Source organism: Ipomoea triloba, chromosome 9 (genome assembly GCF_003576645.1).
Source record: "Ipomoea triloba cultivar NCNSP0323 chromosome 9, ASM357664v1".
Classification (NCBI taxonomy): Eukaryota; Viridiplantae; Streptophyta; class Magnoliopsida; order Solanales; family Convolvulaceae; genus Ipomoea; species Ipomoea triloba.
The window spans coordinates 3,106,572-3,120,384 of NC_044924.1; the positions used below are offsets into that span (position 1 = coordinate 3,106,572).

General features: G+C 37.4%; 2 protein-coding genes across 2 annotated transcripts; one reads left to right on the forward strand and one right to left on the reverse strand.

Annotated features, from left to right (window-relative positions):
• The first annotated feature begins 3,396 nt into the window (after positions 1-3,396).
• On the forward strand, positions 3,397-5,949 carry LOC116028746 (ankyrin repeat domain-containing protein 13C). The gene is made up of 2 exons (XM_031270559.1): positions 3,397-4,934; positions 5,352-5,949. The coding sequence occupies exons 1-2, from the start codon at positions 3,540-3,542 to the stop codon at positions 5,685-5,687; spliced, it is 1,731 nt and encodes a 576-aa protein (XP_031126419.1). The 5' UTR covers positions 3,397-3,539; the 3' UTR covers positions 5,688-5,949.
• Positions 5,950-8,831: 2,882 nt separating this feature from the next.
• Positions 8,832-11,693, reverse strand: LOC116028411 (protein DETOXIFICATION 40-like). The gene is made up of 7 exons (XM_031270125.1): positions 11,294-11,693; positions 10,498-11,129; positions 10,203-10,259; positions 9,876-10,114; positions 9,440-9,558; positions 9,247-9,333; positions 8,832-9,171 (listed from the first exon to the last, which is right to left on the reverse strand). Exons 1-7 carry the CDS (start codon positions 11,630-11,632, stop codon positions 9,106-9,108), a joined length of 1,539 nt encoding a protein of 512 aa, XP_031125985.1. The 5' UTR covers positions 11,633-11,693; the 3' UTR covers positions 8,832-9,105.
• Between the last annotated feature and the right edge of the window lie 2,120 nt (positions 11,694-13,813).

Here is a 13,813-nt window from a genome sequence, read left to right on the forward strand (position 1 = left end):
CTATTGCATCTCGTATATCCGTAAGCTTGTATATGATATATTTCATTGTATTACTTGTATTACTTGAATGGTTGGACTGCGTGTATATGATATATATTTCATGTATTCCTTCATTTTATTATTTATTATATATATATATATTAATGTAATCTGCAGTGTTTTTGATATAATATATATTAATTTAATCTACAGTGTTTTTGATATTATATATTAATGTAATCTGCAGTGTTGTTTTTGATATATATATATATATATATTAATGAAATTGCAGTGTTTTATATAATGTAATTTGAAGAATTAAAGTAAGTTTCTGCAGTGTTTGTAATCTGTAGGATACCTATCAATTATCTGCAATGTATATATATTTAATGAAATCTGCAGTGTTTGTTTTTGAATACTATATTAGTATAAAAAAAAAATATACAAGTAATACAACAAAATAAATATATACATACCTACAGACGGATGATATTGCGATTGGCCGGTTGCAGACTGCGGAGCGAGGTGGCTGATGGGCGATGCTTCTGCGGAGAGTGAATGAAGATGAAGCGATTAGCGTGAAAATTGCGAATAAATAAGAATAGAAAAGGGTTTTAATTGGGAGGGGTAAATGATGTCATTTCTTTAAAATAATAAGGTTAAAGATGGAAAAAAAGTTAGGAAGCTAATAGCTTATTTTGAAACGCTATCTTAGGTAGCGTTCAAAAATAAGCTCCTATTTTAAGCTACTAGCTTATTTTAGGAACATTACCAAACAGAGCTTATAGCTTATTAGTAGCTTAAAATAAGCTATAAGCTCCTAAATAAGCTCTGCCAAACAGAGCCCAGGTAGCTTTTCAAAAATAAGCTAGTAGCTTCTTAACTTTTTTCCATCTTTATCCTTATTATTTTAAATAAATGACATCATTTATCCCTCCCAATTAAAACTCTTTTGGCATTTTTTCTTCAATATGTTTCGTTGTAATTTTAATTTGATATTTGTGTTTGAACAATATTTTTTGTATGAATTAAATTTTATTAATTATAAACATTTTGTTTTACTTTATATATTTTTAAATATATGTTCTTACTTTATATTTTATTAAATTATATTGATTTCATTATTTTATATTTTAATATGTAAACAAACCTATTTAAATTTAAAATTATTTAACTTTTATGTAAATGTCCTTTTTAGTCTTTTTACATTTATCAACTTATCAAAAAGCTAATTTTACCAAACACTTTTAAGCATAACAGTTAGCTTAACAGCTCTTCAGATTTCAGCTTTGAGCTTATAGCTTTTCAGCTTTCAGCTACCATTTCAGCTAGGTTTGCCAAACATAGCCTAAAAGATGGATTTAAATTAAATATGAATGACTTGTAGTAATGATGCTACGGGAGCTATCTTGTTACCTGCCAAGTGACACATTTTGCCAATATGGGTTGAATGACTCTTGAACATTTATTCAATAGGCCAAATCTAAATAATATACTTGCATTTCAGCTTATTGATTCAAACTATAAAAAAAAAAAAAAAAAAAAAAAAAAAAAGACAGATAATAGGAGGCTTACCATTTTGTAAAAAAATTAACAAACTTTGTCTTATTCAATTCCAAGGGTATTTTGATTTTTTTTTTCAAAGTAGAATAATTTTTTAAATTTTGAAAAAAGAAAACTCAAACTATCAAAATAACTATGAAATTAAGAATAAAATAAATACTATTATTTTTTAAGTGACGAGGAAAATCTCAATCACTATCTATGAATGCACTCAATTGACATAGAGTATCCTTGCTGACAAGAATAAAATATGTGACATTTATGTATAAAAAGCACATTTTTTTTAACCTTTACCCACCATCTTTCCGGTCAAATAAACACTATTCTCTCATGTTGCAACTAAAGTATAACAAAAAAAAAAATTTAAAAATCATGGAATAAAGAAATCCATACGGCAACAGTATAATAATCGAAATTTAACCGAAATAAATAAACAAAAATTGGAAAATAGTACTATAAAAGTATAAATGAAAAATGACAAAATAGAAGGGGATGCAGAAAAAGAACTGTAACGAGGAACAAAAAATCCATAAAGATAAGGAATAAAGTTCAAATTGGCCACTGAACATAACTTAAAAGTGCAATTAAGCTACTGAACGAAAACAATGTGCTATGCAACCTGGGGGGCCAATGATCTTAGCAGCTTGTCAAATCGTGAAACAATGGGCCGCCAGGCGCCAATACGCCATCCAACAATAATATTAAAAATTTATTGTGAAAATCAATGATTTTTGCACATGGTACAATAAGTTAGAGTTATCAATATACCCTTAACAAGTCGAACAGATCTACTCACAGTCTAATGAGTAATGAGGTAGGGGCAAGGTGGGATTTATAAGCCCACCAAGCTTGCTCACTTTCAATAAAAAAGATTTTTGAATTTACTTTTGATTATACCATATGAAATCGACACCTTAAATTTTTTTCTATAATTTATACGTAGTATTTAATTATTTATAACTCGTTTCTAAAAAAAATATTTATAACCCGATAGTATATTATTATATTTAAAAACTTTGAATAAAAAAATAATATATTATTATATTCACAAAAGTGGTTCAGTTTCTATTTTGTACAGGGGTGAACTTCTTAATATACAGTGGAATCTTCATGGTCCTTGTAATCATTGAGATGTGTTCTCTAACCATTCATGAGCATCATATCATTTCACGTGACGTATTAGTTACACATAATGTAGTTGTTATAAAGTGTTCACCTAATTTTATCGGAAATATAACAACGCTTAATATCTTATATTATTGCTACTAGTCCCAAATAGAATCATTTACCGAAAATTATACGGTTGAAGCCTTAAGGTAACATTTGTTCATGAAATATTGCAACTAAAATGGAAAGATTATTAAGTTGACAGTAATTATGGAGAGATGATTGTGTATTATCATTAATTATGCTAATAAGGATATGATCACCAATAGTCATGGCCCATCCCCTTTGCCAGCTGGATGTTTTCTATTTCTAAATCGGCAATGGATAACCATCCATTTCCTCATTACCTTAAATAATAATATAATCATTCGATATGTATGGTTCAATTATCAATATTTGACCAAATTTATTTACAATTTAATTTGTATAGAAGCACAAATAGTCAATACCTTTCTTGCTCAAACCTATGACATTCCATATGAAAAAATCATTTCGTGCCACTAAATCACAAAGTTATTAACAGATAGAGAAAGGTTTATTTGTTGGTAAATTTTATTTGCTTTAACCCTTAAAAAATACTATATTTATTGGTAAGTTTAAAAAGAAATTGAAAATATAAAATAAATTACGGCTTTTAATAAATACATTGGACGGAAGAAAAGCAGTAGAAAGTCAGGGAACGGGGAAACGCTCTTCGAAATTCGAAACCCTTCCTTTCTCTTTCTTCAATTAAACATTACATTTCGCAACAGCTTTGCATTCCATTGTCTCTCTTATCTAACCCACGCCACATCCAGAAGATAATTAGAGAGAGAGAGAGTTGATGTACAATGTCAAAACCGCCGACGGCCCCGACGACGTCGCGTGCAACGCCAACGACGATAAAGCCTGAAGACTACGCCCATAGTCCGGTGCACTACGCCGTGGCAGTTGGGGATCATAATACCCTGACCCGACTAGTTGCTTCTGTGGAGCGGCTCAGTGACCCGACTCGAATTCACACCGAATCTGACTCAATCGCTCAGGAGCGACGCGCGGACAAAATCGCCGCCGTTCTAGACCGACGGGACAATCCCAACCGCGAGACGCCTCTGCATTTGGCTGTCCGCCTCAACGATGCTTTCGCTGTCCGAACACTTGCTAATGCCGGAGCGGATATTTCTCTCCAGAACTCTGCTGGTTGGAACCCTCTCCAGGAGGCCATTGTACGGAGGTGCTCGGACATTGTCGCGACGCTCGTGCAGCACCACCACCTGGCCGCCTGGTTCAAGTGGCGCCGGCGTCTCCCCCGCCTCGTTTCCGGCCTCCGGAGAATGCGCGACTTCTATATGGAGATTTCCTTCCATTTCGAGAGCTCCATTGTTCCATTCGTTGGCAAAATCGCCCCTTCGGATACGTACAAGATCTGGAAACGCGACGCCAATCTCAGAGCGGACACATCCTTAGCGGGCTATGACGGTTTGAAAATTCAGCGTGCTAATCAGAGCTTCCTCTTTTTCGGCGAGGGCGATAGCAATTTTGACATTCCTGCCGGTTCACTTCTAGTTCTCAACCACGATGACCGGAAAATTTTCGATGCATTTGAAAATGCCGGAAGTCCTTTAACCGACACCGATGTCGCCAATTTTTGTAGCCAAACGAGCGTATATCGTCCAGGAATGGACGTTACGAAAGCAACACTCGTCGGCCGTACGAATTGGAGAGGTCAAGAGAAGACGGAGAGCGTTGGAGAGTGGAAATCTAGAGTTTACGAGGTGCACAATGTGACTTTCAGCTTTCGATCACGGAAAGCCGCCAGCGGAGAAGCCGGGAGCGAGCAAATATTACCATTAGACTTGGAGATTGAGGATGATGCCGACGAAGGATTTCTAGTCGCCGAGAATCCGCGATTCAGCGTCTCCGTTGACTCAGCCAGCCGACAGAGACGCCACAGTAGCTTTGTTCGGGAGGATCGAGAGTTCATTAGTGTCTCACGAAAAAGTGTGGACATAATTCCAGAGCCGCGGCGAAGATCGACGGCGATACCGGTTGCGCCGGCTCCGCAGACGAAGGAGAAGGAGTTTGTGAAAAACCTAAAACCGTCAATTTGGTTAACTGAGAATTTTCCGTTAAAGACTGAGGAGTTGCTGCCGTTACTGGACATTTTAGCCAACAAAGTGAAGGCCATTAGGCGGATGAGAGAGCTGTTGACGACAAAGTTTCCTCCGGGGACATTTCCGGTGAAGGTAATGGTCAAATCTGTTATTTTGAGTAAAAAAGAATTATTAATTAGGCCCCACATTATTTCCTCACTCTGAATCTTTAGATTTGCCATTTTGTTTGCTTTTGATTCCTTCTTTTGATGCGCAAGCTCTGACTCGCTTTGGCTTCACGCTTGACTCTCTTCCCTGAGCATTCCCTTTCTGTTGAAGCACAGAATGTGTGGGACCCATGTCTATGACATGGAATCACCTCATTGGGTAACATTTTGGTCCACGTGCAACCCTTCCATAACCACACGACACCAAACATTCCATGTGGGCCCTAGTTTAAGTAATTGTGGTGCCCACCGTAACAGAATAGTGCCATAGTGGGGGTTGTTAGGAATTGATTGATCTTTGATTAATTTAATGGCTGTGATTTGTTTCTGGTGGGGCTTTCAGGTGGCAATACCGGTGGTCCCCACGGTGAGGGTGGTTATAACCTTCACCAAATTTGTTGAGCTGCAGCCAGTAGAACAGTTCTTCACGCCATTTTCAAGCCCGAGGCATCTTTCAGGCAACGACGACGACAGCACAGACGGCGGCGATATCTCGTTTTCTTCAAAGTCGTGGCTGTCAAGAGGCGGCAACCGGTCGTGCTCGACGAGCCAGCAGGAGAGCTGTAATGGACAGCAAGGGGATCCCTTCGCAATCCCCGGTAACTATATCTGGAGCAGCTTCGATGAGAGGAACAGCAGGAAGATGAAGAAGTGCAGGTCTACAAGGAGAAGCAAGTGAAAAAAAGACAGGCATGTTATTCTTTTTGCTGCTTCAATTCAATTCTATACGGTAATGAGGCTTCATTGTTGTTCTGATTTTTGGTATGAAATATGGACGACGTAGAGTGTAGATAGGAAGAAAACAAAGTCTTATTAGTATTTGGCTAACTGCAATCTCCATGCGTTAAGCAGTAAAAGAATTCTATCTTGAATTATATTTTCACCACAGTATAATGGCTGTGGTATTGGTTATCTTCAATTGCTAAGCACTCAGTTGCACAGATCAGAGCTAATAATTATTGTTTGTTTGAGCAAAGCATGTGGTAGGTAACCAACTTGTTTTGGTAAGAGTTCTCATCTTTTAAGTTATAGAGTAGAAATTGAAAGGACAGAAGTTGTTATGAAAACCTTTTTCTTTGTACCTGGGGGGATTCATCATACCAACTGATACCACTTTTGTGGACGCTTTCAACTGGTTACAAACAGGCATTGCCAACTGCTAATTACCAAACGTGTATGTATTACTCATGAAAGGGTTGAATTATTGGATGCAAGGGCATTTATGGAAATTGAGTATGTATATACGAAAATTTGTCGATTGAGCATGGCTGGTTTTATTACGTAGTCAGACAGCGAAAGGATCCCCTAACACCACCAAAAAATGCATGCATGGGTTTAGCATATAAAAAGGTGACATAGATGAATGGCAAATTATCTCGTTGACTAAGGTTTGTCTGAATATGTTGCCCTAAAGGTTTGTCTTATATATATTGTTGACGTTGATACAAAATAACGTCTTTTTTGTTTAAATTTGCATGATTTTTTTTTTAATAAAAATTTTCTTTTCGTTTGGTTGACGTACATTCATATTTGCTGTTGAGTTTGTAAGAATCATAGGCCTGGCGGGTGGAGAATAACACCACCCGCCAGTTAGGAGGAAGTAAGATGAAGAATCAAGAAGAGAGAAATGGCTGAAAATATATTAACTATCTTACTTTATGTCTATTACTGAAAGAAGATTACACAATATATATACACATAAAAGATGCTCAAATAGTAAACCTACAAAGCACCCAATAATCTTTTCAGCTCCCAAGACTACAGTATGTTCATTTCAGCTCCCAAGGCTTAGTTCACACTGCTCAAGGAAGACAATTCTAACACTCCCCTCAAGCTGGAACATCTAGAAGTTCCAAGCTTGAAGTCAAACATAAACTCCACTCTAAATTACAAATGAAGATTACAAGCAACTAGAGGATAACAGTACTGGATGGCTTCGAAGAGACAATGCTATACACAACCCTTGGAAATGCATCAAGGGCGAAGCTTGTCACGAATATCCTTTGGAATGACGGCACCAAGGGTAAGACAATGCTATACACAACCCTTGGAAATGCATCAAGGGCGAAGCTTGTCACGACCATCCTTGGAAATGACGGCACCAAGGGTAAGAAATAACACTAACACCTTCACAGCAACATAAGCACTCTATGACTTGCCAACAACAATCTTTTTATCGAGAGTGGTGGAGGCGAACGGGAGCATAGAATGCAATTGAGCCCATAGTAATGAAGATACTTCAAAGCAAAGAAATGAAGACGAAAAGCAAAGAAATGAAGACGACACACCAATTGTAGACAGTCACACTCCCCCTCACTTGAAACATGGGAATAATCAAAGGCCTTTATAGTAGTGCTGAAACTTACCATCCATGGGATAAGGCATACCGGAGATAAAGAAATAGCACGGTTATACCAAAAATAGTAAACACCATGGGAAGAACCGAAGAAGCTCAACAATAAACCCAAAAACCTTTAAATTTTACCCAGCAGGCATCAATGGTTGCCAAGAAATTTGCAGCACTTTGGCAGAGAAGTGCCCATAGTATTACTGCAGTTTGGGACGTTTGGGACATCATGTGATGCTATAATGGAGGGAAATGTTGTGTGAACTGAACAAATACATGACACTAGTAGGAAAAGAGGTAAAAGATGTGGTAGTTCAACACGAAAAACTAGAAATAGAAGCCAAGATGAAAAGCTAGAAATAGATACAGAACACCACTCTATCATGATATCCCGAGGAGGAAAAAGATGTGGTTTCAAGGTGAAAAGCTAGAAATAGAGGCCAAGTATGATAGCATCATATACTGGAAGCTTGGGAGAATTTAATACCACAGTCGCCGGAATTTTTCAGACGGTTGACTGGCGTTGACTAGCCGTTGACCGGCAGTTGACCGGCATGACCGGCGGAGACTGGAAATCTGAATATACTCCCAAGTGCGTCTCATCAAGGCGAATCTACTTGGGGCAACAACACCTTGAACGGAGATCGGAGGAGAGAGATATGGCCGGAAAAGAGTGGAGACTTCCGGCGGAGTGCGGCGGCGCGTGGGGGCGCGTGCAGAGGATGATGGCCACCGGATTTCAGGCGTCGGCTCACGATGAGGTTCCGAGTAAGGCTGTGGTGGTAGTTTCTTCACACACTAGCCGGAAGTGAGTCGGAACGAAATGGGCAGCCACGTATCGCCGGAAAAAATGGTGTTTTTATTTTTTTCAGAAATGGAAAGGATGAAAATAGCCTAGAATCTTAAGCTCTGATACCATGTTGAGTTTGTAAGAATCATAGGCCTGGCGGGTGGAGAATAACACCACCCGCCAGTTAGGAGGAAGCAAGATGAAGAATCAAGAAGAGAGAAATGGCTGAAAATATATTAACTATCTTACTTCATGTCTATTACTGAAAGAAGATTACACAATATATATACACATAAAAGATGCTCAAATAGTAAACCTACAAAGCCCCCAATAATCTTTTCAGCTCCCAAGGCTACAGTATGTTCATTTCAGCTCCAAAGGCTTAGTTCACACTGCTCAAGGAAGACAATTCTAACATTTGCAATAGATACACAATCTTTTAATTGTAAATGTATCATGTTATGTAATTCTAACCTTAGCTTGTTCTAAATTCAAAACATGTGAACAATAGGTAAATCAGCTTATTACTAAAGGTTCATAAATTAAGGGTTATTGACTTAAGATATTGATTTTATAAAGATGTAGTTAATGGATTATGTATCTGTAGTATTAACATTACGCCAAAAAAATGTTACTAATGACACCATTTATATAAGTTATATGAAGCGTTGTTGTGAATCATGATCTACCTTACAAGGTGTACATTGAACCATGATCCATATATAACAAATTAACAATCCCAATCCCATTGATGATACAGATAGTGAGATAGATAGGAAAACGAAGGCAAACAACACCGTAGGCCCAAAAGCGTATAGCCCAATATATATTTGTTATTATTATTGAGAACTGAAATATGAGTGCAACAAAATATGTTTTCTAATAATCAAACAATGACACTCCCCATGCACAACTTATTTGCCAGCCCGGCCTTCTTCTGTCTCAAGACTTTACCCACCTTCAGCTCTTCAAAAGTGGCTCTTTCGTGCTTTCCCACTTCTCCAACCGTGCCCTACTCTTCTCCACCTGAAAAATATATATTTTTACATATAAGCTAAGGTCAATTAATATCATTAAGTTTTTTACAGTTTAATTTGTTACCTCTTTATTCCAATCGGTCCGAAATGTAACCCACAGTAAAATGAAGGTCTGCATTGCTGTGCCTCCTATCATACCAGACCAAATCCCCTGCCACCCAAAATATCACTCATCATAACACAATTTTGTTTGACCACCAAACTTATGTAATCAAATCAGGATTAATTAATCATAAACAAAAGAATTAAAACCAAACCTTGGCACCAAGGTCGAACTTGAAGCCAAGAAGACACCCTAATGGAATCCCTACGATGTAGTAACACCCAACATTAACATACGCAACAAACGATTGCCATCCACACCCAACAGCAACACCTGCAGATTCCCCCAAAACACATGTATGCATGTTATCATCACTTTAGTAAAGTAAGAAACCATAAAAGTAAACAAAAACAGAGAAAGCAATTCCAAAATATTATAATTTAGTAACGGAAATTTAAACTGATAGTTTAATTATATATTATATGCTAGAATTTAATATCCATGTCTTATGCTGATGACCTATATATGTGGATTTTAAGTGATAAAACATAAGAGCCAAAATTAGTTGGTTAGCTTTTATTATTATTTATTTAAAAAAGCGGGCATGAATGAGAAAGAAATTAAAGAAGATGGGGCCGGGGCCGGGTGACCTGATAGGACAGGTTGGATGCCATTGAGGATAAGCGTGACGGCGAGAAATGGAGACAGCTCCGACACAGCTTCTGCCACGACGTCGCCGGTGGTGAATGCGTAGCTGATGACGTGTCGCAGACATAGCACTACGATGGCTTCCACCACCGCAATCGCGAAAGAGACAACGGTAACCACCAACACTGAAAATGCAGCTGACTTGGGATTCCCAGCTCCCAGCTCATTCCCCACCCTCACACTGATCCATAAATTTATTAATAAGCGATCCATCCCAGTTTTCATTGCAATCATTACATTATAGATCAGACAAATATATATATACCCACCTAGCAGCCGCATTGAATCCGATTGAAACCATGAATACCAGTCCATTTACTGACATGCTACCATAAACACAAACTAAACATGTGTCAGTCTAATTTATTCATAGCTTAGCTGTTCATATATGAATAGTTCAAATTAAGTCAACTGTCTAATCAACTTAACTTTTTACCTACTATACAGACTGCCATAAACACAAATTAAACAAGTATCAATCTAATTTGTTTATAGTTGAGCAGTTCATATATTTGACCGTTCAAATTAAGTCAACTGTCTAATCAATTGATTATTCCCACTTACCATACAGAGAGCGAATCCAACGTGAGCTCAGGGTTCTTAAGCAACCCGGCGATGAGAACAAGAACCTGAAAATACCATGTTTCCAGGCAAAGCATAACGGCGGAGGCCGCCGACAGTTTCACAAACTCCCACAGTCCGGCGAACGCCTCCGGCCGGAATCCGGTCCACGTGGCCTTACACTTATCACTCTTCAAAATATACACAAACTGACCCCCCACAATGACCCACCAAGAAAAGCTGAGCACCAGTGACGCGCCTATCAACCCCAACCCAACCTCGTACACGAAAACCCAACTCAGTAACAAGTGCAAGAACAGCGTTCCTAAAGAGATGAGCGCGCTGGGAGCTACTATGCTCTGAGCCTGCAAGAATTTCTGTATGGGGAAGTTGACGGCGTAGGCGAATATCTGAGGGATTAGGCCGTACACGAACAGGGCGGCGTAATACGCCACCGTTTTGGGCTCCCCCAGTGCCAGTAAGAGCTGCCTGGAGAACAAGTAGACCACCATTAATGGAATCCCTGTTATGGTGAGCACCACAGTCGCTCTCTGTAAGTACACCCCCAACATATCGTATCTCTGTGCTCCAAACGCTTGCCCGCACAGTGTCTCCACCGCGCTTCCCATTCCCAACTGCAAATTAAATTCAATTTCCAAATCACCACAAAAAAAAAACCTAATATCAACTATAGCTGAAGGTCAACATTGCTTCTGCTTCTGCTACTAGGAAGTTAGGTTTCTGGTAGATTATTATTATTCAGTATGGTTATATTATATTTATATCTAACATAGGTTACCAAGAGGCCATAAGCGAATAACTGGATGCCCTGGTTGCCGAGAGAGGCGGCGGCGAGCTGGAGATTTCCAAGCTGGCCGGAGAAAATGCGAGTGGACAAGGACATGGAGTTGTTGATCAAGTAAACCATGACGGCCGGACCGGCTAGGCGGAACAAGAGGCGGAGTTCGATCCACGAAGCCGATTTTAGGCGCTGGAAGTACGGCAACTGCGTGTCTGATAGCACCTTCTCCAGCTCTGAGCTACCTCCATGGCCGGCCATGAAAGACGGCGTGGCTTGCTTGGACTCTAAAGTCGGGTGATCGGTTTGATTAAGAGTATCATCAGCTCGTGAACCCATGTCTGATCTTTTTTGCCGAAAGTGTTCTTCCTTTTACTATAGCCAAGTTTGTAGGTGTGATATGAATAATATGATGCCCACATATATATATATATATACCCCTCACCTGTTACTTCACGTGCTATATACTCGTATGAATATATGCCCAAATTCTCATACTCATACATCATAATTTTAGCTATGCTAAAACTTAAAATTCCAATCTCGAGAGCTCTTTACTATCAATCTCACAGGTAAAGCTTAGTTAGTGCATAATAAATGAAATAAATTGCAGAATGTGTTTCAACAGGTGTCAAAATCAAATTAAATAGTACACTTTTTACATTAGTAATTCTAGCAAGAGATATGCCTTGAGTAAACCACGTATCTATATATAAGTGAGCAATTCACACCGGAATGTTACAAGGTATTTATAGTTTTACTAGTGCGTTATTATAGAATAAATAAATAGTTACATATTTACTATACAATAAAGACTAATTGTAGTAAAGATCATTACAATTACTAATTTTGATTATAACATTTGAACCAAACGGTTATGAGTTGTTTTCAATTCTTCTGATAATTAACACATCACGAATGATTTGTATAATAAAGTTAAAATTTGTTAATACTAATAATAATAAAATGATGAGCTGAGGCACTGAATTAGTTAGAAAAGATGGAAATTATGCGGAATTGGGTAAAGATTGAAATGAGTGGGATATGTTGTGAAAATAGAAAAATTCATATTTGGGTTTTTGTACGGTTCTTATTCAATAATGTTACGTAACTGAATTAGATTCTGTGGATTCAATTTTCTGATTCGTCTCTATGCATTTCAAAACGTTTGTCCAAATATGCATGCTCAGCTCAGTTGGTCGCAAAGACGAAATTTAAGAAGAAATATCATACATCGAGTCTCATCGGCGATAGCGTGAGAGTAACCTTTTAAAGTGATGGAGCTCCGTGTTCAACTGAGTTATCATAATTTATATCGGTTCAAGGTGTATAGTAGTAGGATATAATGATGGACATATTTTCGGTGTATAGTAGTAGGATATAATGATGGACATATTTTTCGTTCCCTAAAGGTTGAATCCCCAACTCTAAGAGCCCCACAGCTCTTTTCATAGGACGTGTACCCGAAATATTATGCAAGCATAACCAAACTCTCATCCAAATAAAGGTGTTTGCATAAAGTGTAAGCAAAAATAGTTGCAAATAAAGGTAAAAGACAAGGGAAATCCAGTAAGGATATTGTATTCCCCTCTTAAGTAAAATCAAGGAATTGAATGCCCAAAGTAAGTTTAACTTTGAATTCGATTCTCGACGACTTACCCAATAGGTATATATACGGCAAAATTGTGCGCGACATCATTTTTGGACCGTGGTCTACATAGTTGTGTAGATCACGGTCCACACAATAACTGTTGTATATATATTGTTTATTGTATCCTTGTCAACATTCTTTTGATCAAGCCCATTGCACAAAATATTTCTAATACAATTTATCTTTTACATATCTTAAATATTACTCCTCCTCTCATTTTACATATCTTACTTTCCTCCTTTATCTGTCACAAAATAATGTCCAGTTTACTAAAATAAAAATTACCCCGTACTATCTTTCTATTTTTCCTAAACTATCCTTGAATTTCAAATTTTTACTCCAATATAATATAATTTTCGATTATCTAAATAAATGAGCATGTCACATCACTTTTATAAATTAAATACACCTCATAATTCAAAACATATAAACGCTATATAATTCTTTCTGTACTAGTTAGCATTATATGATTTTGTTTTGTTTAATTAATACCCCGTAACTATTTGCCCATTTTCCTATATCTACCTAAATTTCTAGCATCGTACATATCATTTACCATTTTCCATTAATGCCCTTCCCAAATGTACCAACACCCTACACACAATTATCAATCATTCTGCTATGCATCATTTTCTCATCATAAACGCCAATTGTGGATGGATTTGATGTGTTTGTCGCATTTGCAATAACAATCAATCGACAAAATATCAAAAACTTTGGTATGGATTATATTGTTCGTCTTTTGTTAATTAACAACTAATTTTATTTTTAAAAAAAAAACAACTAAATTTTATAAAAAGTGTGATCACGATTTATATAATTATTTAATTCTTTTTTCCTTTCTTGTTGTATTAAAAAAAATCTGAAGA

Bases quoted from the DNA above. Each gene is read 5' to 3' on its own strand.
- LOC116028746 (XM_031270559.1), top strand. From the start codon at position 3,540: ATGTCAAAACCGCCGACGGCCCCGACGACGTCGCGTGCAACGCCAACG. The intron at 4,935-5,351 runs GTAATGGTCAAA...TGGGGCTTTCAG, and splicing joins CGGGGACATTTCCGGTGAAG to GTGGCAATACCGGTGGTCCC.
- LOC116028411 (XM_031270125.1), bottom strand. From the start codon at position 11,632: ATGGGTTCACGAGCTGATGATACTCTTAATCAAACCGATCACCCGACT. The intron at 10,115-10,202 runs GTGGGTATATAT...TTTATGGATCAG, and splicing joins GGATTCAATGCGGCTGCTAG to TGTGAGGGTGGGGAATGAGC. The intron at 9,172-9,246 runs GTAACAAATTAA...TATATTTTTCAG, and splicing joins GGACCGATTGGAATAAAGAG to GTGGAGAAGAGTAGGGCACG.